Below are 24,688 nucleotides of genomic sequence, written 5' to 3' on the forward strand. Positions count from 1 at the left end.
GAGGTGATTGCTGAACCAAGACAGGCCCCACAGGATGTCAGGGTGGACTATTCCAAGGTGATGGTATAAACTGCGGCTTGTTGTAGGTGAGTCAGACAAGACGCTGTGGTCCTGACCCAGCACAGCCACTGACCGCTTAGCTGAAATCATTCATTTACACCCAGGTCAATGCAGCAAGAAACAGGATTTCTTGTTCTTTTGTTTTCCTGAGCTCCTTATCTGCTTCTGGGACCCACCTAGACTGAACCTCAAAGCAAGACTCGGTTCCCATCTCTGGTTTTCCTTCCAGTGCTAGCCCCCGACTCCCTCCTTCCAGGTGTACTGTGCTTTGCACCTATGGTGTGCAGCTGTTCTTCCTCCAAGCAGGACCTGGAGCACTCTGATAAATGCAGCTGCAAGTAGGAGCTGCTCAAGCAAGAGGTGAGCGTATCACAGATGCATGGAGGAGAGGGAAGGCAGTGAGCAGGCTTGTCCCAGCCCTTCCTTCTTGAGCCTTACAGCATTCTCAGCTTCCTGCAAATGGACTGTCTTCAGGGGGAACTTCACTGATATTTGCAGGGCTTTCTGGTTCAATTTTACACTATGTAAAGCTGAGTTAATTGGGTTAAGCTGATATCTCATGGCTATAATGTAGGTATTGTGCTTGGTCTACTACTACATGCTAACGTACTTGGTCTACTACTACACTGGAAGACAAACTTCATAGTCCTGCATCTTCTCTGTTTTCTTTGCTTTACATCTTGTTAATCGTACAAAGACATCTGTATATAGAAACCATAAAGTGCAAATCTGGATTTTAAATATTTGAATGTTCCACAGGTTAGGAAAAAGAATTTTGCTGTTTAAGAACACTTCAAGGGATACTTTCCTGTCCATAACTGGCAGGCAAAATGACAGACTTGGGCATCCAGTTTGTAAAACGTGTTATTTAAGATACCTACATAGCCCTGATTCCTCAAACATCTTTAAAGTATTTCTCAGATCTTTGAAGTATTTGCACTTGCCTTCTGTGGTAGAGCATTGCAGTTGGTTTGTCAAGGAGAGAAGAGATATTATGAAATGAGAACTGCATTCACCTGTGATTTCCTTGCTGCAAGTCCTAGTAGTGTGCTTGGGTCCAGGAGTGGCCTCTGTACCCTATAGGATTGTACCTGGGTCTCCCTTACACAGCTGGTTTCCACAGTACACTATTGGCTACGGTAAATGGATTTTTAAGAACTATTTCTCTGTGGGGGTCAGGTACTTGTCTTCATTTAGGATTCATAATTGTGAACTCTTCTGGAATGAGGTGCTTTAAGCCATTCATTTAAAATAGAGATAAGGGCTCTTTTCCTATAAAACAGGGCTAGCAAAGTGTACAAAGGCAGACTGTTATAGATTCATTTCCAAGGACTTAGAGCACAAGTCTAATGTAGGGGAGGTCTCAGCTGGATTACTTCTTATTTACAGAGGCTTCAAACACACCTCTTCTTTCCTTGGCTACCAAAAGGAAAGCTATGCCTGAACAGAGATTTGAACCTGCATCTATGATTTTCAGGTTAGTTCTCTGACCACTGGACTATGAGAACACAAGAAAAACCAGTACTCAGTTGGACCACAGATTGAATTAGCCCACTATCTTAATTTGAAGCATATGTAATTCTTCCCCCCTTATATTCTCCAGTCTCTAGACATTTTCTGCTCAGGAAATTCATGGGCTCAATATGATCTCTATGTATTTAGCAGTCCCTTCCATAAACTTGTCTAGTCTCTGTTTGAAACCATGTAGACTTTTAGCTGACATCATCAGCTTGTTTCATACCTCATCAGCTTTCAAGAATTTGCTCTGTTCCACTACTTACTGCATGAAAAAATAATCTATTTTTGTTTGTTTTGAACCTGGGCTCCTGCTAGATTAATCTGTTGCTCCCCTATATCTTGTTATGGGAGAAACAGCAAACAACTGATTTCTACTCACCCTTTTCTTGCACTCATAATTATACAGACCTCTATCATTTAATTCCCCATTTGTCTCTTCCAGACCAAGTAGAGCTAGATTACTTGGCCATTCTTTACGAGGAAGCCATTCCATGCCTTACCACACTTCCCCTCTAATATCCTTTTCTACAATACGTGTTTTAGGAGTGCTGTTTTCAGTAATGCAGATGAGTAAAGGGTATCATATCTGCTAATCCTGCTCTGGGATAGATTTGTTTCAAAGCCAAATTAAAAGTGTGTTTCCTTGCCTACAGAAAACATATTTTAGTCATAGCTGCATGAGGGGCAGTGCTAGAAGATTATGTATAAGGAGAAGAGCGTTGTATCTGTGTAATTGATTACAATAACAACTCACCTGACCTCTGTTATTCAAATTAAAGTGGAGTATTCAGGGAATGGAGTATTCAGTGATTCATAAGTTTTATGAATATCTGACAGGATATTGCCCTAAAATATTTATTGGTAACAGTGCTAAGAATCAAACAACAAACTCTGTCCTCAAAACTTTGTTGCTCAGCTGCGGTGTGTTGAAAGCATATAAGCACCACAGCAGATGAACAGATTTATGAATTTTTAGAACTGATGAATTTGAAAAGTGGCAACTTCCACTAAATTAATGTATTACCTTTGTCCTCTGTGCATTTCATTGCTGTAGGTGAAATGTCTAGTTCCTTTTAAATTAATGGCAAGATCCCTGTTGCTGTCAATGAAACTAGCTTACCTAGCAAGGCCATCCTGCAACAGGGCTCGCTCTTTATCTGAATGTCTAGAAGGTCAGGGCTAAAGCCATAATTTTCATTGAGGAACTCTCATGTACTCTCCCATTGTGTTCTGACCACTTGTGCCCTAAAGTTCTGCTTTAAGAACTGAAAGGCAAGAATAATTTATGTTTCTCACTACATCAGTTGTGTTCTAATACAACTGGTTAAAAGATTCACATTTTCAAAACTTTGAGGAACATTTACTATAGCAAAAAAGAAAAACAGAGAAAAGAAATTCACCACCTTTTATCACTCTACTTTTTAGTTAAGAATTATTAAAAAAATACCTCAAATGTTTCCCTTTTCAAGAAAAAGAAAAGAAGGGTGAGAACGGCAACAGAAACACATTTCCAGATCAACTTATGAGAGAACAAACAAAAAAAGTGCACCTTTCTGAAGTGACACGGATTCTTTCGTCATTGGAGGAATTGAATCTGTCATCCTTTTCTCTAAAATATTCTTCTATGCACTGCTCTTCAAAATCATGGACTTTTTTCAATTCATCCTCAGTTATAAAAAGTTCTGTGGAAACAATGGAAAAATGTGAATTTGGGAAAGATTAACTGCGGGAGCATAATAATGGACTCAACGACAGATCAATATGATCATAGTTGAAGACCCTTTACTAGAGCATCAGACATCATTTTATACATTGGTTACATCTGTACATGCGTTTAGCTATTTTACTATTGGTTACACACATTATTCACATGTTGTCCACGCGCCTAGTTACACTTAATGTTTGGTTATATCAACACTGTACACACGCATAAACATAAGACGTAATTGGTTATACTAACTAAAACATGCGAAACTTGTCTCAGTCTAACTGGTCAAGATAAACTGCCGAATTGAGGTTCTTCGTGCCAAGTTCCCTTTATCGTGGAATGCGCACCTGTGTTCTTCTAATTGGCATCTTTCTTTTTTTGTCTTCTTGTTTATTCTGTTCAAGGCCTTCTAAAGGCACCTGGAATGGTCTTGTGACCGTTAGCTAAATATGTGCCCACAATTAACATGTGAAATTAACTACATTCTTCTTATTGTGGAATTCATGGGCTAAACTTTCAAAAGCAGGCTTCGAATTTACCTGGCACTTTGGTATGAAAGCAGATAGATGCAGCTAATTACCAAATTAGTGGCTTCAATTATATATGATTCTGGAGACAGAAACACTTAAGCGGGCAAATGCTGAGCAAACATGAATGTGTTTTGATTGCATGAGATCTAAACACAGCTGTTGGACAGGTCCTGGAGAGATGGTGGGAGCCAAAGCCCACCTGTAACCTAATACAAATACACTCAAATTAGCAGACTGCTAGGAAAAGAGTCTGAGAGTACAGAGGGTCTATCTGACATGGCAAGAGCTGATATCTGCAGGCAGCAGCAAAGGCTGTGGCAGGCAGTGTGATGTGAGTGGGAGGAGAGCAGACAGGTTGCACTTCCATTTCCAGTGCCACCACATGGCTCCAGCTCCCTCCTCACAGAGGAGTGGGCTGTGGCATGGGCTAATGTTGGGGAGAGATGCACATCCCTTAGCTCCCCGCCTCTGGCATATACACTGGGGGAGGTGGAGATCTCCTACTTTGAAGAACTAGATAGGGAAGAGGAGAGAAAATGTTATCAAAATAATCTGGCAGGTTTTCCATCTTGCTTATGGGAGTTTGTATTAAAAGCGTCTGGAGAAACTACTCCTCCAGTTTGAGTCAGTGTCAAGGAGAGAACATGTATCTACAAAATAATTACTTCTCACCATCTTTCAGCTTATCTAGGCAAAAAGTGCGTTGGGGGCAAGTGTGTGCTGTTTGCTCAAAAAGTAGGAATGCTCTTGTATTTTCAGAAATAAAACTGAGATCTGGAAGTGCGATGGACTGTAAGAAGAATTTTCAGCAATAATAGACCTCTAGCAACAGCAAAACAAACCCCCTTGCTTTAAAGGAACAAAGGCAGGAACAACCCCCCAAAATCCCAGAAAAACATAGGCATTAATGCTTTTCCCATTAATGCTCTGAGGAAAACTAAGGGTTGGGCAGTGCAGGTGAAACTAAATGATTCTGGTAAGATTTTTGCAGTTAAAAGTAGGTCTCTGTTGGAAATGTTACCAAGGTGCTGGACTTAGCCTTCATTCATGTCAAACACTAGATATTACCAAGGGCATTGGAAAGTCCCACTCTGTAAATTGTCTAAGGCTTACTTAATCCATAGTCTCTCTCATCTGGGTCGCTTTCATGCTTCCGCCATCTGCAGCAGAGGTGTTGGAATATCATAGTCATATGGCTGAAAATGATCAGAGGCGGTGGGAGAACAGGTCTTTCATGAAATGTCATGATCAGCTGATATCTTTGAAACTTCCATACTTGGTTGGATATGGATTTGACTTCAAAAAATGTATTGCTAGAAGGCAAGAAAAGGAAAATAACATCAGATTGAAATGGTTTTGGGTACTTTGCTGAAGATAATATGACAACACCTTAATTAGACACATTTCACTAAAAGTGGCAAATGTTTCCTTGTCGCAAAAAAGAAGAACAAAAGAAATTAATAAGTTCATGCTTCAGCAAAGCACAGTTGCAGTCAGCCATTTCAAAGTATCTTACTACTGTGTACATCTGCTCTGATTCTTACAACAATCCAACAAGACAGGAAAGTATTTTTATTCTTGTTTTCCATATCGGGAGTGAATGATGCCACAACTGAACTTTATATATTTTTGGCTTCTCTTCCCTGATTCCCATTGGGTGTCTCTCCTTGGAAATGAGACAATGTGAAGAACTTGGCATTTCCTTCATTCCCTGGAGACAAGCTAATGCCTCTTTCCCTCTCACCCTCACATCCTCTGAAAATGGGTCTCAGCCAAAGTCTTCAGCTTAGCAGCCTTCTTAGGCTGTGTATAATGTCCATCCCCACCAAGTCCATAATTTGCAATGTGTCACTCACTTGAAAACAGCAATGAGGAGGTTCACCAAAAGGATGTTTGCAACCAAGAGGTAACAGGCCATGATGGCAGGAACAATCCATGCTCCTGTCTTGCAGGGAGGTAGCTGGATTATTTTGCCATCTTCTCTGGTTTCATTTTGACCACAAGGAGCTGGGAACAAAAATGCAAAACAAGGCAAAATGGGAATGAATCTTATTTTTTCATTGCTTTTTACATAAATATTTAAATATTTATAAAGGCCTGCCTGCCAAAACAATATCTTCCAAATAACAGTGGCATTGATGCTCCCCCCAAGAAATCTGCACTTGCTATCACAGATTTTACAAGCTGCAGTTCTTGTTATTGTGTGGTATTTGCCATGAATATCAAGATATTCCCCTCAGAAATTGCAGGAGACATGCCTGTTGTGAGTAAGCTGCCTGGTTGCATACAGCTAAAATATCATGCTGTTCTGGTAGTAATTAGCGGCTGTGCAAATAAAACGATCACAATGTTTAATCCTGCAAAAAAGCTTATGTATTTTTTTTTTTAATGGTGAAAGCTTGGTCTTTTTTGATTGATGGAGAGGGATGTGATAAATAGCATAAGGAAAAAGAAGTAAATGAAAGTAAATTAAAGAGTAGACATTTATTGCTGTGCATTGCACTGCCCCAAGCCCCTCTAGGACATACTCATAATGACCCTCTGCTATTAAGGACTTTTGACTGCATGCCTAGAAACAGTGGGGGAGATTATCAAGTCTTTACTGTACCAGGTAAAGAGACATGTAGGCAGCAGAGTTGCCACCTGTTTCTTCCCCAAATGCTTTGGAACAAAAACGTTCCCAGTATTAATGTTGTAGAACTGAAGCAAGGGGAGAGAAAACACTGTGAAATAGTTTTCCTTGCTTATTTTTTTACATGCCTTCATGTGCTGTGGTGGGTGATCTACATTTGCAAGCATGGGTCAGTTTTTGTCTTTCTAGCCTCAATCCTAGTGGTCTTAAGTACCTCTGTAATGAGCTCTTCAAGAAAATAACTGAAGCAGCAGCTTACATATACAAACCATCTTAGTAAATTTTGTGCAGCACTACAGCTAGCTTCCCCTCATCCCCAACAAAGTTTGAGGAATTTTCAAAGTGCTCAGCACTGGCTCATTCCTGCTTGTATCAGTGAGTTTCCCACTGACTTCACAGAAAACAAAGTTTGCCAATGCCGTATGTTTTGTAAAATTTCACCCTCTGTCAACAAATCCATGATTTCCAATAAAAACTATTCTTCTCAAAAAGGCCCTTCTGAATTTGGTTCACAGAGCAGGGGATTCAACTGTGGTTGTCTCTACTGGTAATCATATGGTATTATGTGTGATTTGGGTACTTGATTTTGGCCACTACATATAACTGTTAGGCTATTACATATAGAAATATCATAGCCATACGGGGCAGAAGAATACATGATATATCAACTTCAAAAAAGAACTCTCCCAAAATATTCAACTCACAGAAAAAGAAATGGCAAAGCCAAATACAAGCAATACTACTTTTACAAGCAGCTCTGTTGTGTCTGGACTCATGGTGTCACTAGTCCTTGCTACTTACAAAAACCAAAAATACATTTTATTAGTGGAACAGGCTGAGTGTACGCAATTCTTTATTTCTCAGAAAGCATCACCTTGCAGATCGTTTTAAGTTAGTGTGGATTTCATGCTTCCCGCACTGATCCAAGCAGTGGTTTCATTTATACATTCAAAATGCCATCTGTGAGCTGCTGTGAGTGCGGGGCTATGTGCACTCAACCTTCACCCAGCAGCAACTGGGACATTCAATACCTCTTGGTACCAGCACTCAATGTGAGACTTACATTTCTGTTTGTGTGGAAACATTAACTTGCTCACATGTTGATTCAGAGCTACAAAGTCCAACACAGCACAGTACTGAAACCCATCATGATTTCACCAGTAACAAAACAATCATGCTATCTGTTGATGAAACCTGTTGTCCTTTTGTGTGCTGAAGAACAGAAGAAATAATGTCTTTTGTAGCAATGAGAGAAATTGGTGAAAAGCATATTTTAACCCTCAGATCAATGAGATAAAAAAACTCAGCTCAAAGTCTGGTTACGGTTTTATTATCGCATTTTTTCTGTTAAAAAAAAGATAATTTAATCTAAAAAAAGATCAGCTTTGACAACTACCAAGACCAAAAATTATTTATCCAGCTTTATTTGCCTACAATAGAGTATTTAGAATACCATTAATGCATCCCTGTTGGTTTATGCCACACAGTGACGGCCAACTTAGACTTCCTAAAAAGACAAGTTTCCATAGTCTATTCTATACGTGCATACATGTTCAGCTTGTCCTGAAGGTTTGCAGATGTTTTTCTCTTTGCACAATCTGTTGCGGGAACAGTTTTTAAATAACAAGGGAATACTAAACTCATGCCTTACTTTACAGAGAACTAAGCCACCACTTAATCTTCCCATCTTCATCTGCATGAGAAAATGTATGATGTGTGTCCAAAATGCAGAAGCCTGTGTTCCACTGCACATCTTCTTCATCTTTAAACTGTAACATTAATTTTAAAGGATTTTTTTTCCACTACTAAATAAACTCTTTGTTTAAAATAGTTACTCCCAGGAAACCAGAAACAGAAATTTCTCTGTGTGAAAAAAGACAGAGGACTCTGGCAGGAGGCTAAAACTAGCAATGGTATTATTTTTAGATAATGAAGTACTTGTTTACATTTAAGAAATCAGAATTCTGTTTGTAGGCTTTGAGAAGACTTTGTTATGGTAACCCAGGACAGTTCACCTCTCCCATCTGAGTATGTCGAGTCCCAGGCACGTCTTATCTCCTTGTTACAGTAAGCTGGGGTAGTTCACTTTCCCCTCACCTGCACATACCCCCACAGGGGCACCAACGTGAAGGCCAGCTGCAGATCCCAGAATTCGGACAACAGCATCTCCATTACATCAGCGAGTTTGCTAATGAATGTAACAGGACAGTGCATATGCATGATATGTTAAGCAGTGCAAGTCTTATTATCCACCCCTGTGGTGCTTTCCCTTGAGCTTCACTCCCGAGCAGGGCTCCACTGTGTCGGGTCCCCATTTGATCAGTGTCGGTGTCCTGGGGCTCCCACTGTTGTAACGCTACGCTTTACCTAAAGCCAAAGCTTTCACTTGCTGAGTATTGTGCCTTGTCCCTGAGGGAACCGCACCTGCCTTTCATGTGTAACATGGTTTGACCATTTTAATTATGTTTGGAGAAATACAGTAATTTTTGTAGTATGTGCAGTAACACACCACGATAACAAAGTTTTTCAAAGCACAATTTTAACATGTATGAAAACATACTCATCTTTTTACATTACAGACTTGCTTTAACAAAGAACACAGAAAGTACTTAATTCTAGTGAAATGTTTTGCTGAAGCAAATTCTGTTAGTATAACTATATGCCTATTTCAGGTAACTGAAAAACCCAATCAGTCTGATACCTACAGGCCATTGGATAAAGGTCAGACATTAAGTAAGTCCTGAACTCAGGCTTTAGAAAATAATAAATGGCTGGAGTTTTAATTTCAATTACATGCAACTTCACTCAGCTTTCAAATATTGCATTCTGACATCTGTGGATGTACATATTTTTTGCATCTCTTGTTTCCTTTTTCCCAATCTCCTCCCATGCTTATTTTTCCTTCCTGGCTCCCGTTTACAGTTTCCTGTATGCGCCTTTCCTGCTACATACCTAACCCTTCCTCTTTCCTGGCCAGCGAATAGCTACAAAGCAAACAGCAGTAACCCATGCTTCTGTGTGTTCCAGGCCTAAAGCAGCAGCAGAACTCGGGAAGAATTTGTTTCCCTGCTGTAATTACTGTCATGACATGGGCACTGCTCATTTTTACTGTGTATCGGGTAGAGAGCTTGGGAAACAACGTTCGCAAATTTCTGTGTCATGACTTTTCCCCCAGCTGCATCCTTCCAAAGTAGTTGTGGGAAATAGTGGAGAGAGGAAAGTGCATAGCTGAACAGCTTTGTTACAAAATAGCTTTTGCCTTTGATGAAAACTTCTTATATAAAAATGGATACCACTTTCACAATACAAGTTGATTTGTTTAAAATCACAAGAAACTGTGGAATGGGTTCATATGATCACAATTCTAAAGAATAAGGAAACGAATAAGTGCATATTAACGAACAAACCAACCCATCTTTTTTTTAAATTCAAGTCTGGACATTTTAAATGCACTTTCATCACCCTGTTTATGAGCATATAGGTACCTTACAATTTTGATCTGCACTTAACCTAAAGGATGTGAAAGCATTTTATAATTTTTTAATGAAATGTCTAAGCAATGTTACCAGCTTGCCAGCCTGGTAAATATTGAGAAAAGGCTAAGCGAGCTGCCTTGGGCTGTCCACTTCTTCACTGACAGAGAAAATACTGAACTCTGGGAACTCTGAATCTCACACCGCTGCTTTGTTCATCAGCAGAAACATCCAGGGAACTGAACAGTGTCTCATTACTTCAAAAAAGTTGCTTTAACTACAGCATTGTGACCTTACATGTTGCTTCTTGCCCTCAGCCACATAAATAATGACTTTGAAGTGTCTCTCCAATCTGCTGGTATTTTAATCATAATTCATAGTAAATCCCTGTATTTTTCTTGTTCTCCCTAGTTCTTTCTCTCTCCTCCCCCCGTCTCTGCGCCCATTAAAAGTATCCAACCAAACAGAACCCAAACTATAACCTCAGAGGAGTGCTAGGAAGGGGAACACTACTGCAACTCAGGCCAGAGAGACTTTCAAAATGGTGTTTAGGCTGTGCACAATTTTATCCCCTGCCTTTGTCTAACAATGCTAAAAATATTGTCTGTGCTGCAGATCTGCAATACAGGAAAAAAAAAGGGAAAAAAAGGGCAAAAGAAAACACAAGTATGATTTATTCTGTTTTGTGCAAAGCTGCTCTGTTTGTTCAAATTCCAGAATGATCCATGCAAATGACAGCCCTTACAGGAAGCTCCTACAGACACATGAAAAGCATGAAACCTGTAAGATTGTATAGAATTTAGTATAAAATTTTCATTTATACTAAGAAACCTTCAAGAACTTTAAAAAATAAATTAATCTAGCAGACTAAGAAATGTAAAGAATTTTTAAAAAGTCTTTTGTAGTAATTATATTTTCCTCTTAAGTTCATTGGATAGTTAAACCCTGTGTATAATCATCTCTCATCTTCTGAAACCACTGCATTCTGGTTACTTGGCATTCCTCCAGTACGAGTGAAAGAGAAGGAGGCCTCATCTTTTTCTCTTAAACTATGTAGGTTTTTCCAATAAGGGAGTAGGCACACGGAACAAACATAACTCAGACTGATCTTCAGATTCCAAATGGCACTTGAAATACTGTCAGCTGGAAAGAAAATCCAGATGCAAATCTGACATGTGAGACACCAGGCAAATCTGAAAAACAGCCCAAACCAAAAAACCCAAACCCGTGTTGGCTAACAGCACTCTCTGTTGCCTTGCTTTCTGAATATAGGAAAATGTGAGGTCTGCTGCTAATTTTTTACAGGTGATTGCCATTTCTCAAGTTGCCATTTATGTCATCTATCTACATTTTTTACCAAGCAAACTCACTCCCTGAATAATCCTTTCCTCTTCAGTATTTCTTATATACTTCTGTATCCATAGTATTCTGGAAGGACAGATAGCTTTGCATGTGACAACTGTGTTGTGAATTTTTTGGCTAAAATTGCCAGCAATAGTGCCAAAGTAAGTGAGGTGAACTGAGGGAGAGATTTCACAGCATTTGTAGGTTTCCTTCCGGACAGGCATTCACTAAAGCAGCTAAGTGGCTGGCTGCTGCCCCATGGATCCCGTCGACCAGCACAAGGCTCAGCTGGGTTAGGAAAGGCAGCCTAAAAGTAAGACTGTTGCATATACCATCACTGTTTCCCTGACCTGGATCTCCCTTCCTCCCCCAGCTAACATGGCTGTGATGAACTGTCAGCCTGAGCGCAACTACTTTGAGTCTGGTTTTGCTCTTTTCGTTGAATTTACCTGAAAATTTGAACACAGTTCTGAAAGATTTACTCTGCTTCCCCCCCCCTTTACAATTGGTTGATAGTCAGTTATTTGTAGGATTGTAGTATTTATGTTCATCACTGATAATAAACGACACCACTGAATAGTGTATTCATACTCCCAGAAGTGAGGATACAATTCTGTCCCCACTTTTGAGTTGAAGATGAGATCACATGCCAACAGGACACTAATGCACACTCCAGTTAACATATGTTAATGAAATGAATACAGAAATTATGGGTAAAAAATGTAAATGTATATGATATGCATTATTTTAGAGTGAGGCATTTAGCTAGTGTTTTAACAGTGCAGTGTGTTGAGATAAAAATCAGAATAGATCCACTGGATGGACAGGCTGCCAGCTGATGAGATGGATCCAGACATTGTATCTGGTCAGCCTTAATGACATGCTTCACAAATCGACAGAAAATGAAAAAAAGAAAAGAAAAGTAAGTTAGAAATTTTAGAGTAGCATACTATTTTGTACATTTCCCAGACACTAGGTTAATCTCTAGGAGTGTGGATCAGATGTATATGCGCTTCCAAGATCAGCACTTTTGCTGAATCCTAAGCTTGCAAATAACAGCAATATTAAACACCAAAAATAAAGAAAACCACAAAGAAACCCTTTTCGTATTCTAAAATAATACTAATAAAAAAATCTGCTCCAAGCAATAAAGTCCAATTGCAGTTTAGATGTAGCATAACAATTTTAGAACATGTTTATCTTATTTGAGAAAGTACAAATACTGTAGTACTCTAACATGAATACAGCGGCTGATTTAGCTTAGAACAACTTGGAAAATATACATAACAACAAATTTCCAAATAGTGAAAAAATGTAAGTATATTAGTAAAACCTTTTGGGTGCCAATCAGGTAATTTTGATTGTATAACAACATCACTAAACATTTGCTTGTGCTCCCAGTCTATTCCAGAGGTAACATTTTTGAGACAACCAAGCTTCAGACAGACGTGATGTATTGCACATATTGTGTGCTGAAAGAGTGGCAGATTCTAATTCCCTGCATCATCTGTCTTTCAGGAAGGAGGAACTAGGTGCTGCTTTTCATTTTGGCATGACCACTTTTGCTGCAACTCCTAGTTTCCTTGACCTAGGCAGAACAACAACATGTCTACACTTACAGCTGGAGTTGAAACCATCAGGAATTTTGCTTTTCCTAAGCCTCAGAAGTAATTATGCTGCATCTTTTTGCAAGGTTTAAATGTTGGGCTTCTGAATAACACACAAGACTATGACCAAATCCTTATGCAAGGCTATGGAGCCTGCCACCCTCTTTTCACACTTAAAAACCATGCTTCATTCAAAGACATTTTAGTTTCTCAGGTTTCAGGTTCTAAACTATAATCAGCACTTCATTAAAAAAAATACCAGGAACTTTTTATTCAGCCAATTGCCATGTTTGTTGCAGTATGGTAGTTACTTAGTACAATATCAATAAATGGCCATTTGTAGAGGGACAGACAGAATTCTGCTTGTGGAAGGAAGTCATAGTTTAATGGGATAAACCTTTATCCCTCTCTTATGCTTCTGGAGTAAGATGAAGTATTATACCCCCAGCTATTATGCCTTTGGAATGAAATGAATTTTTAAAAAGAAAAGAAAAGGAAAAAGGATAAAAATGAGGAAATCAGGTAAAAAGCTAAATTCAGTGAGAAGCTTTGTGATTTTAGGTATTTCCTTTATTTCCTTACATGCCATCCTGCCTCTGAAAACAAAGTAGAGAAGTAAACATAAAAAAGAGGTTTCATCTGCACCCACAGTAATGATTCTGTGCTAACCAGGAAGAAGAAATGAACATGGAACTGCTGAAATATCTGCCATGTGATACATATACTTCTGTCCATCTGAAACTCTGTTAAGTTGGGTGCATTTTTGGTGATATAGATAAATTTATTCCCTTAACCAGCTCAGGAAAAATCAACACCTTTTTTCCATTCAAACTTGGTCAGTACTGAAAAAGCAGAAGATAAATTATGAAAACACTGCCCTTTCCTAAGGTGGTACATAGGATAAAAAGGAATATCCTAAACAGAGCTTTAATGGAGGCCATCTGCCACTGGAAAAGATACTCACTTATAAATGCTGCCAAGGCTTACACATATTTAAGTAGGAATGATGAAAATCAGTTGCATGTTAGTATTTGCTAAAGATACATTGTTTGTGATTCTTAGCTTGTTCATCTACCACATCATTTCACATGATCACCCCTCTCCTTTGGCATAATACACCAGGTAGCACCAGGAGGTTTAATTTAAATAGAAGACTGGCATTTTCCTGATCACCAGCCAAATGAATCCTGAGGAGAGAGTATACGAAATACTGGCTTTCATTCTGTTTGCACTGATGTGAGCACAGTCTTGCCTTCCAATAAATAAATAAAGCAAAATTCTAATAATGGATCTACTGTCTCCAAAGAATTGCATCACATGGTTTAGCATAAAGGTGGTGGCAGTCAGTAGGTAACAGAGAAAAGAAAACACATTGGATTAGATCCTCATGAAGTGCAGGAGCTGAAAGTCTAACCCAGTATGATTGGACCTGATGCTCAGTATGAAGTTAGGTAAAAAGTATTTAGGTCTAAAATCAAACCAATTGATGAGAAAAAAAGAAGTGACTTTTCATGTCCCAATTGTATCAGCGAACTCATGGTGGATACCTGGGAGGGTATCCTTGTCACCCAACTGGTAAAAAGGAACCATTTAAAACGTTCTTTATATGCAAGGTAATTTAACATTACAGATTTCTGGTTAAATAATTGTGAAGTGATGCCAGAAGCATGTTCTGAAACTGACACCCCAATATTAGCTGAAAAAATATTTTTGTGACCATTCTCTGTGATGAAGAAGTTCCTCTATCCTGAGCCATTTATTGAGCATACACACATGATCTAATAGGACATCTTCTGATCAAAGTTGGATACCTGGCTTTGTAGTATGAGAATCATAAACTTGCTTACGGTCTATCTGGTCTGCAAACACCTCCCCATAGATCATCCAATAAGGCATGTAAAAAATGTTTTTCGCCAGCTTCCACGAAGGCTCCTCATTGGGAAAGAGAATAGCCTGTCTTGCGACACCAAAGCTCATCAGAACCACCAACATGATGATGACAAAGTACATCATGTCTATCATCTGAATGTAATGACAGGAAAAGAGAGAGAGAAGGGACAAGAATTAGAGGAGTGTATTTGTCCATATTCCTACTATCATATGCTGCAAAAAAGTTTGCAAAGCTTAGAAACAGAATTTTCAAAATCAAATTTTGAAAAGCCATTCTCAGTTTTATGCATAACAATTTTCATTTTCAAAGAAGTGAAGCAGTATTATTGTGTCCTTGGTTTTACCTAGTGTTGCTTTTAAGAACAATTTAAATGTTATGAATATGCTTGAAAATACAAGATACCATCCGGTCGCACCAGTTGCCTGAACAAGAATATAGGTTCACTGGAATGAGCAGCCTGGTCTGGGCAAAGGTCACGAGATGATGTATTGTTTATAGGCAGCTAGTGGCAACTGTACCAAAAAAAAAAGGGCTGACATCGATTATTTTATTCAGTGGTAGTCATTGTCGTGGAGCAAAGGAAGGAGGCTGCATCTAACATAAGGAGTAACGTGTGGCAGAACAGCCTGTTACTGCAACATAAGGGACACCATGGTGGTAACCAGTGAGAAAGGAAAGCTGTGATACTGGCTGGACTAGAAATCAGGTTGGAGGGGGAGTATGACAAAGGACATATTTAAAAAAAAAAAAAAAGAACGTAACACAGGCACTCAGCTCAATTCTTCTCCATTGTTGAAGGCCTGATTAGCATATGCACAAGTTTAATTAGTGCTTGCAAACAGTGCCTACCCATTTAAAATGTTCCTGGAAAAAGTGGGACAGCAATCCTAAGAGGTGCTGCAGAGAGGCTGAAGATTAGAAGAGGAGCTGTTCTAGAAAAGACCCTCCAGAGAGCAGAGCAATGGGCATCAAGCAGGTAGAGCAGAGACGCTTTATAACCCAAAATGAATGTGAAAAAACATGGGAGTCCTGTAAAGTCCCTGGTAAGATCCCTTTAAAACCTTTAGTTACAGGTTTACTTATAGGTCTTTAGTTTTAAGGCTTTTTACAACAGAGCTGTTTTTCACAGCTTTGGATGTAACTTTTGTCTCTGGCCAAAACTCAACCCAAAACTCCTCTAAACCTGTGAGTTTTAATCCCTTCAGTCTCTGTATTTTCTGGCTCAGCTACATTTTGCCTTCCCTGCAAGGCAGGCATGCAACTAACCTGCACCTCACCTGGTTGCCTTATCGCTCCATGGGGGACCTGCTGCAGCTCAAGAGCAGGGTTGCTCATAAGAAGAGCTGGAGGAAGAGATCCATTTGCAGCACATGGATCTGGCACTGCTGCGGGGGTTCTTCAGTTTTAAAGCACAAGGAGAGAGACCAGAGGTCAAAGTAACACTGGGAAAATATCTAACAGAGAAAAGAGAGGGATACAGAGGAGCAAACAGAAAAGGATATTCTCATATTTACTGAGAGAGGGGCTGTATCTCGAAGACACCTGTAGGGCAGGGCTCTAGTAGGAGACACTCAAGAAGCTGCAAAGAAGGAACTGGGGACAAGTGAAAAAAAAACAGGGGAAACCAAAATCTTTTTATCTTGAGGTTGATAAAAAATGCGGGAAAGGAAAAAAAACCACCTGGAGACATGAGAGAGGAAAATAAATGCCTAACGAATTAAAAAACAGATAAGTAAATCACCAACATTCCTATGTTATTCCGAGCATTAATCTCTCAAGAAAACCTGATTGAAGAGGAATTCTAGATCATTGTACCTCAGAGAGCATCCTGAAATGGAAAAGCTGCATAATTACATTTAGTTCTTACTGCTTTTAGGGAAGGAATTTGAGATGAAACCTGGTTCCTCCTTTCTTTTCCAATGAAACTTTGTTTCAGGTAGAAATATAGAACATGGTATGATGTAATATAACACCTATTTTAAAATGTCATGCAAGCAAATAAACAATGAATATTTCGTGGCAAATTAAGACAATTTCTTAAATGCTTCCAGTGTTTTTGATCAGGAATCACACAGGTTTGACGTCATGTTGCGAGAAATAAAATTTTCAGTTCTATTCTCTATTCAAGCTGCGTATTAGCTTTTCCCTCCTTTACTTGGGTAGCTTTCTAAAACCTCAGTAGCTTGTCTGAAATCCAGTGAAATACATGGGTGAGTTTCCACTGACTCTAATGGGCATTGTATCAGGCCCTTTGGCCTGTAGAATCAAATTACAATTGCTATTTTAATATGGCAATGGCCTTTTCAATCATTCTGAAAAACTCATTAGTCACTTATTCAAAAAAGTGATAAAATGAGGAACTGTTGGTATAAACCTGCAGTTTTATAAACAAGCTGGCTCCATTTCCCCCTTTTTATTTGCAGAGAAGCTAAGAAAATGTAGACATTCCCACACAGTAAGGGAACTGATATACCTCTGACTCTCTTGACATGCCACAGTGATTTCATTTCATTCCCGAATAAAAGGGGAGTAAGTCTATCACTGTGCAGAGATCAGACAAGCACGTTATAATAAGCATATCCTGTTACTGAAATTAGTAGATAATAATAAACTTGGCCATTCAGCTTCCTTCTCCTATCTTCACCTTCACTTTAGCCCATTGCTTTTAAACTGCTCAAGCCCGTTCCTGCCCCTTTCTTAATTTCACTTGCATATTTGTTTGCCGTGCCCAGAGGTAAAACCTATTACAGCTATTTTGTTGGATACAATGTAGAAGCAGGTGAAGAGAAAGTTCCTTAACATTGGAAAGGTGGAAAGAGTAATCTTTTTCCTCCTGAGTCTAAAACTTACTCACAATAGAAGCTCAGGATAAAACCTCAGGTGTTAAATCTGGTCTGTTGAGGAACTCAATAGCTGTGATGGGCTTACTCTGGAGAAATATGTACAACAAGCTTGCTGTTCTCCATAGTACTGAATGGTACTTGCAAGACCATGAAATGAAAAAGACAGAGCCCAAGGAGGTAGATGGACATGTGATTTAAACAAAAATACACAAGGGAGCCCATTGCAGCCTGGAGCAAGCAGGTGCAACTCCTAGGGATGACTGTGCATGATATAGATGGTCTGGCTATGCATGCCTCCTGTATGCATTTACTATTACATAAACTATTCATACTCCTGCCATGTTGCGTACATGTGATGTGGCCAGGGGACAGAAGCTGCAGTTATGCAAATGGATTTCTCATCTCGCAAGGACACACCCAAACAGGAAAGATGGAAGAACATATCGATATGGAGCAAACTATAAAAAGGTCACAGTCTTAATCATAACCATTATAGTTTTGAACATACCATGCCTATTACAACATACTTTCTTTGAGAGTCTCAAGGTACCAAACACATTTTTTTTTACCATAACAAACTACCTCCTTTACAACTAGTTGAGTATTAGCATCCTTTGTATTTTCTGCAAATGGGGCAAAGAGGTGTAGGATGGATGGCTTTGCTGCTGAAGAGAGATCTCAGAGAAAGACAAGCAATACATCATCTAACAGAACAGGGAGAGTCTAATCCTCAATTTTGGGGGTCTATGCTGAGGTTTTGATTCAATAAGGCACTGATTTCTAGCTTACATGAAAATGCTAATGTGTAAAAAAAATACAGATAAACCTGCAGTGATATCATTGGCTGAAGACATTGAGTGAAGAACATGCTGGTAAAACATAGAACAAGTACATCAACTTCTCTTACCATTTTCCCAATCATCATAACGTATGGTCCTAAATACTTGTTTACTCCAAAGATGTCTAATAACCGTATATACCAGTAAATGATGTTAACACAGTATATCACTCGGCCATCGCTCCGGAGTGGCAGATCTTGCAGACGGAGCACCATCCCGACGGAGAACAGGAGGATAGCTATGAGATCAGTAACGTTCCAGTACTCCTGGAGCCAAACTTTTACTTTCTGTAACAGTTTCCCGGGCTCTGACATCAATATCTGAAGGACAGAGGACATGGAGAGGAAAGGAGCTGAGCTGTCTTAATTTAAGCTTGAAGAAATCTATAGTAAACAGATACATGCCACACAGGCTGAAAGCAAAGCTGATAGACTCCTATCATATAAATATCTCATGTACTCTCTGATTTTTTTGTGAAATCTTCTATTTCAGCCATTCTTAGCCTGTATCTATGTGCAAGATACTTAAAAGGACGAAAACCCCTCTTGCTCTAAAATCCCCACGAAATCAGAAGAAATATACGTTTACCTTTTTGTTTTCAAATTTATTGACCCTACTTAGAGTCTTGGAATAGAAGGAGAAATATAAAAGGATATCTCACCGGAAAATTCACATTTAAAGAAGCTGTAAATTTAAAGAAAATTATTCTAAAATGTGTATCAAACTGTCAATAAATGATTAATAAGCATAAAGATCTGGATTTAGCATTTAATCCACAGAGATACTAGCTACTACTTGGACCCGTTGTGGAAATTAAGTTCTACAGCTGAGGATATAATTCACAAAAATAATTAATCTTACCTTATAAATTTATCATCATTCTATTTGCAAGATAGTTTGGGAGACTTGATTGTTTTCCTGAATTACTGTTGAAACTATTCCTCAAGTGATTTCTATGAATAATTCCTAGCTTTTAGTGAGTTAATAAGCTGTTTGTTTTAATTTTCTATATTTAGCCTGCGAACATTTGAGCAGACTCATACAGTTCCTTAAAAAGATGAACGCCATTCTTATAATTTCCTTATAATTCATTTTCAGAATGAATTTTAGTCTCCTCTTCTGTGAACAATCTCCAACATCTGCTTAGAAATCCATTACGACAAATGTTCTTGATAAACTGTTGTGGAAAGGACAACTTGGGGTGAATGATTAGACAAAAATGGCGCACACAATTCCTGCCAACAGCTTCCCACCTACTAAGCCAGCGGTGCTTTGTCTCCACCAGTGTTGCAGAGTCCTCATGTGGCTACTGCCACTGTTCTCCTTTTTCTTTTGGTTATTGAACTACACTCATTATAGGCCCCACAAGTAGTATCTTTTCCTCTGTTCTTTTTATTTATAATGTAGAGTTTACCATACAGTGTTTGAAATCTGCCTTTGAAATCTAAGTGACTGTTGCAAGACCATTTTTAGTCTAGTCCTCAAAAGCATGTGCTGCAGAAAATACGAATGTAGATGGTAACAAATTCAGCCCAGGGGTACAAATGTGCTGTTTCAGCTGAGGTCAACGGGACTCACACCCACTCACATCATGGCTGAATTTGGCCTCTGGTGTCATTGTGGAATAAAAGTGCATTTGGCCAAGTGAAAAGGGCACAGCAGTAGCTGCAAGTAGGAGAGACCATGAGATGCAGGGGATGGCAGATCACTCTGCCTATAGACCGTGTGCCACCTTAAATGCTCTGTCTTTGCTCTACGTGTCTGCTTTAGCATCTTTAGGGAGATGCATGCTATTGCTTGACATAATCAGCAAAAATTTTCAAGATTAAAAGGGGGAAATCCTGTTAGAAATGTGCTGCAGTATTCAATGTGGATCTAAATTTTCCCCCAGTTATGGCTGGTTTTATTTAAAGCCTTTGCAGGAGATACTTGGACAGACAGAACAGCTGTAAATTTTGAATGAACTCTATTTGGGGTAGGGTGGGGATTCAAACATAGGCTTCTCGGTTGTCATGCTATCACCATGTCTCCTTGTCCATTCTGTTATAGTGTACCTCCTTTTCCTCTCCCTGAAAAATACTTCAGTTTCTGAGCCACATTTCAAGGAATATAGCCAAACTTTAAGATATGTCAGAAGACCGCCCCATACTTGTGAATGCTATTAAACGTGCATCATAGAAATCTGAACAGAGAAATTCCGTGGGAGAACGAGAAAGAGAGAGATTCGTGACTTCAAAATGGAGGAAGAAAGATTTTTTTCATGCTGTGTTTCTAACAATCCATCTGCTTTTCTGCAAAGAACAAGCAATTTTATGATAAGCCCATTCATAAAAAATTGTCCTAAGACAAATAATAAAAACAGATATTAAAATGAAAAAACCCACACTTATTTCTTTTTTATTCTGTCTTTCTTGGTTGGGGTGATTTTACCTCTCTCATCTTCTCTATTCCCAGAGTGAAAATGTATGAGATGACAATCCACTCCTGTGTAGATGGCCAGCGATCCATCTTCACTAACACTATATAATTGAAGAGCATCAAGTAGCCTATATATGCCAGCTGTAAAGAAACAAAATGAGTATCAACAGTCGCTATATCTATATGACTGAGCCAGTTTCTTGGGTATGATTTGATATTCCTAATTTCACTGTAACCAGAATTAAACAGACAGAAGAACAAACAGACAGTGTTCTGGGTTGTCTGAAAAAGCTCATATTAAATCACATACAGTGTGGAATCTGCAAAATACATGCACACCCATCCTCTCCTCCAACTATGTCTGCCTCCCCAACAAAATTGTGTTAATGCAGTCCCCCTGGATCATCCCACAGTGACGGGAGCTCTGATACCACTATGCCAATGACCAAAGTAAGTTACCTGGGTGAAGATTTCTCCCTTATCTGCTTCTAACACCCTTTACTCCTCTAACATCCCTCCTCTGTGCTTTTTCTCCCTGTTCACCTAGCCTAGGCTGACTCTGGCATTCCAAATACTTTTTGCACAGTCCTTGCCTGGAGCCCAGAAGGTCCGAGGTGTTGCTAGAGGTCTTCCTACCAAGCATAGTACTGACTTAACCTATCCTATGATTCCTCCCCAAAACACTGCTACTCCTACTCACATTGCGGCAGCAAGTAGCCAGGCATAGCCATGCATTCATTTGCCTTATATTTTTTGCAAGTTTTTATGTATAACTGGTTGGCTTTTCCTTCTCTAATACATCTACCTTCTGGTCTAATTTTTGATACAGTGGAAAGTATGGATTACATTTTTAGTTTCTTTTTCCTTTCTTTCTACATGCTGAATGTAATGAAATGGTCAGTCAAAAAAAGACAAGACAGGCAATTGCATCATCAAGTTCATAAAACAGAGAATCCCGAGTGTCACACTGGAGCATGGGCTGCAGCAAGGGCGAATGGCTGTGGCGGGGGTCTGTGGTGTCCAGAATCCAACTCCCTGTCTACTTTGCCTTTCAAATAGCAGCCCTACAAGAAAATGCATGTTAAGCCAAATTTAAATCAGAGAAAAGATGATTCAGTTCTGTGCATGAACATTTTAGTCGTTGTGGCAGAAAGCTTATTCCATACATCTGTATTTCAATACAGTTTTTCTGTCTCAACTCCATGTTACTCACAACTATTGTGTACTTGGTGTCAGACTTACGATGAAACAACCACAGAGGGGCTTGAGACTTTTGGGCAGGATTATTTCAGTGTTCAGCATCTCACAGAACAGGATTTATAGTCCTGTTGTATTTGTAAGAGAACATAACTTCTGCTCTGTGTAAAAGCCACAGGGTTCTGGCTTTTCTTCCATTTGCTGGTTTGAAGGACACTCGAGAGAATTCTTTACATTGGCCGTAACTATCAGTACGGAGAAGACAGCCAGTTGAACCACTGCTTCTTGTCTACATAAAACAGAGGAGGAAATGATCTCATTTGTGCATGATGGTGGATTGCAATGCTCAGGTCTAGAGACTAGTCTTCCCTTAACACTCCTAAAGGAAATAGAGAGCAATATTGACTTAGGTCAGCATCTAGGATGCCAGCTGAGTCAGCAGAAACTCTGTCTGGGCAGGCAGAACTGGATGCACACCTCCCTAGCTGAAATAACACCTTCTACTACAGTGCAAAAAGACAGGTGATACTGTCACCTAACACATCTCCTCTTAGATCTTATTGATTATTAATTATCAGCAAATCTTATTAATTTCATCTGACTCAGCAGCCTTTGATGAGCATTTGCAGTTAGTATGGCAAAAGAATAGGGACATTAAGGTTACAAAGGTGACAGAAAGTGCAAGACCCTCAGTGTAACTAGGGGTTTTTGCTTCTTCTTGGTTTTCTTTTGAAGTGTTGGGTTTTTTGGGTTTAGGTTTGTTTTGGGTTTTTTTTGACAATTTAAATTTACTGAAAATTGCTGAAAATTTTTGCTTGGCAAAAAAAAAAAAGAAAAAAAGCCTCTTTCTTTAAGAATAAAATGATGCTGAAACTGCAACACTTTAACCCAAGAAACAAGCCCTTCAGGTAGTGAGTGACACCCTTCTTCTCCCTTCCCAGACCTATAATTTGCTCCTGCCTTCCAGGAGGATGTCCTGATCCCATACTGTGTTCAAACCTCAGTACAGCTGCCCATGCTGGTAGTCAAGGTTCTTTGAAAGTGCTACTACAAAAGTAGCTGAACCCTCTTTTTCTCTCTTTTACATGGCTTGACAAAGAGCCAGGGGCTGCCATTTTCACCCTTGAGGGCAGTACCTGGAGAAATGAAGGAGAGGAATACCTGCTAAGAAGTTTCTAGGGTGGGTTTCTCCCTGCCCTCCTATGGATGCTGACCCATTCTGTAGAAAATACTCAAATACTTATTACGGCATGGGACAAACCTGGAAATTGTACCAGCAGGAGAGTGCTTCAAGAGGGAGACTACCCTCCCCTTTCCTCACTCATTGCAATAATTAAATGATCATAAAGTGAAGTGGTCCCAAAATGCAAAACTTAGGGCAAAGCTATTTTGATGTTTAGAAGAAGATGACTCCTACTCAGGGTTCAATTCCCTCTGCAGCTGTTCCTTCTCAGAACAGGTAGAAATGTGGCCTCTTATATCCCGCTAGCATCTCAGCCTAAAGCCAGTAGTTAAAAGGAGAAGGCCATCTTCTCCTCAAGCAATCTGTGAGATGAAACCTTTGAGTCATGGTTTTCAATGCAACAGCCACAAAACAGAACAGAGTAGTTGATATTTGAAACTACTGCATGTCCAGAGAGAAAAGCTAAATTTTTTTTGTTGAGAAAAAGCTGTTTATTTTGGCTTGTCTGCTGAGCCAAAATGTTACTTACTCTAACATCCCCATATTCAACCCACTCTTGTGTATTTTAAGAATGAAGGTGGATATAGCTATAGAGTAATAGCAGATAGGTAGATACAGAATAATCAAAATTATTTTAAATGGCATACAATAGCCATAAGTATAGTCACTTTTCTCGCATTTTGGAGTGTGGAATGTAAAATTTGGAGGATTTCTTTTGAAATCTATGATTAATATTTCTGCCTATGTGCTTGTAAAAAGTGTGGTAGGCTGTTCAATTTTAACCCCCATCTGCAAGTTGTTTTGCTTTTAGTTTCCAGGAGCTTCTCAATGTACCCAACTGGTGAAGCACTGCAGCCAGAAACCACCTTAATTTGCTCTTCAAGTTCAGTGTAGCCAAGATCCAGCTTTAATAAATGACCTTGACTGAGACCTGCCTCAGGACATAAAACTGTAGGAACAGGTCTAAATGGAAATGCAATATTGATCTTTTTCTCCCATTTCAGAATTGAACTAACAGGGAGAGCCAGGATGCTTCTTTCTGTTTACAGTGTAAAGACTTTTCTGGTTGTGCATAATACATACTGCAATTGATAATGAGACTAGGCTGCTGATGAGCAGTTTCTAGACTCATCAGCCTGATTAATGTTCAATCGCCACACAGTTCAGCAAGTAGTTACTTCAAGTTGCCAAGCTGGAGCTATTTGCCTGCATAAGCTGTCCACCACAGTTTAGTCTCTGCTCATGTGAGCTGCTCGTGGTGTCTGTAGACGTATTGCCTGGATCTCAGCAAGGCATTTTTCTTATAAGAAGTCATCTACAGAAGTATGTGTTCTTTGTGATTTGCTGTGCATTCAGCAGAATGATGGAAAATGTAACTGGGAGGGAACACCTGAAATCATCTGGCCAATTCCATGGTGCTGAGGCAGGATTAATTACAGTGTACC

General features: G+C 39.3%; 1 protein-coding gene across 8 annotated transcripts in view; it reads right to left on the reverse strand.

The window, feature by feature from the left end:
- The window catches only part of TRPM3 (transient receptor potential cation channel subfamily M member 3), a 472,413-nt gene that overhangs the window by 12,093 nt on the left and 435,632 nt on the right, over positions 1 to 24,688 (reverse strand). For 5 of the 8 annotated variants that reach the window (XM_052777050.1, XM_052777053.1, XM_052777049.1 and 2 more), the window contains 6 exons: positions 20,876 to 21,004; positions 18,514 to 18,765; positions 14,684 to 14,894; positions 5,673 to 5,823; positions 4,930 to 5,129; positions 3,128 to 3,260 (listed from right to left, as the gene is read on the reverse strand). In XM_052777050.1, the coding sequence (XP_052633010.1) occupies positions 3,128 to 3,260; positions 4,930 to 5,129; positions 5,673 to 5,823; positions 14,684 to 14,894; positions 18,514 to 18,765; positions 20,876 to 21,004 (1,076 nt within the window). The remainder of the gene's footprint in view (positions 1 to 3,127; positions 3,261 to 4,929; positions 5,130 to 5,672; positions 5,824 to 14,683; positions 14,895 to 18,513; positions 18,766 to 20,875; positions 21,005 to 24,688) is intronic. The other 3 variants (XM_052777047.1, XM_052777055.1, XM_052777052.1) reach the window with 1 other exon arrangement.

The sequence above is a fragment of the Harpia harpyja genome, chromosome Z (genome assembly GCF_026419915.1).
Source record: "Harpia harpyja isolate bHarHar1 chromosome Z, bHarHar1 primary haplotype, whole genome shotgun sequence".
NCBI classification, from domain to species: Eukaryota; Metazoa; Chordata; class Aves; order Accipitriformes; family Accipitridae; genus Harpia; species Harpia harpyja.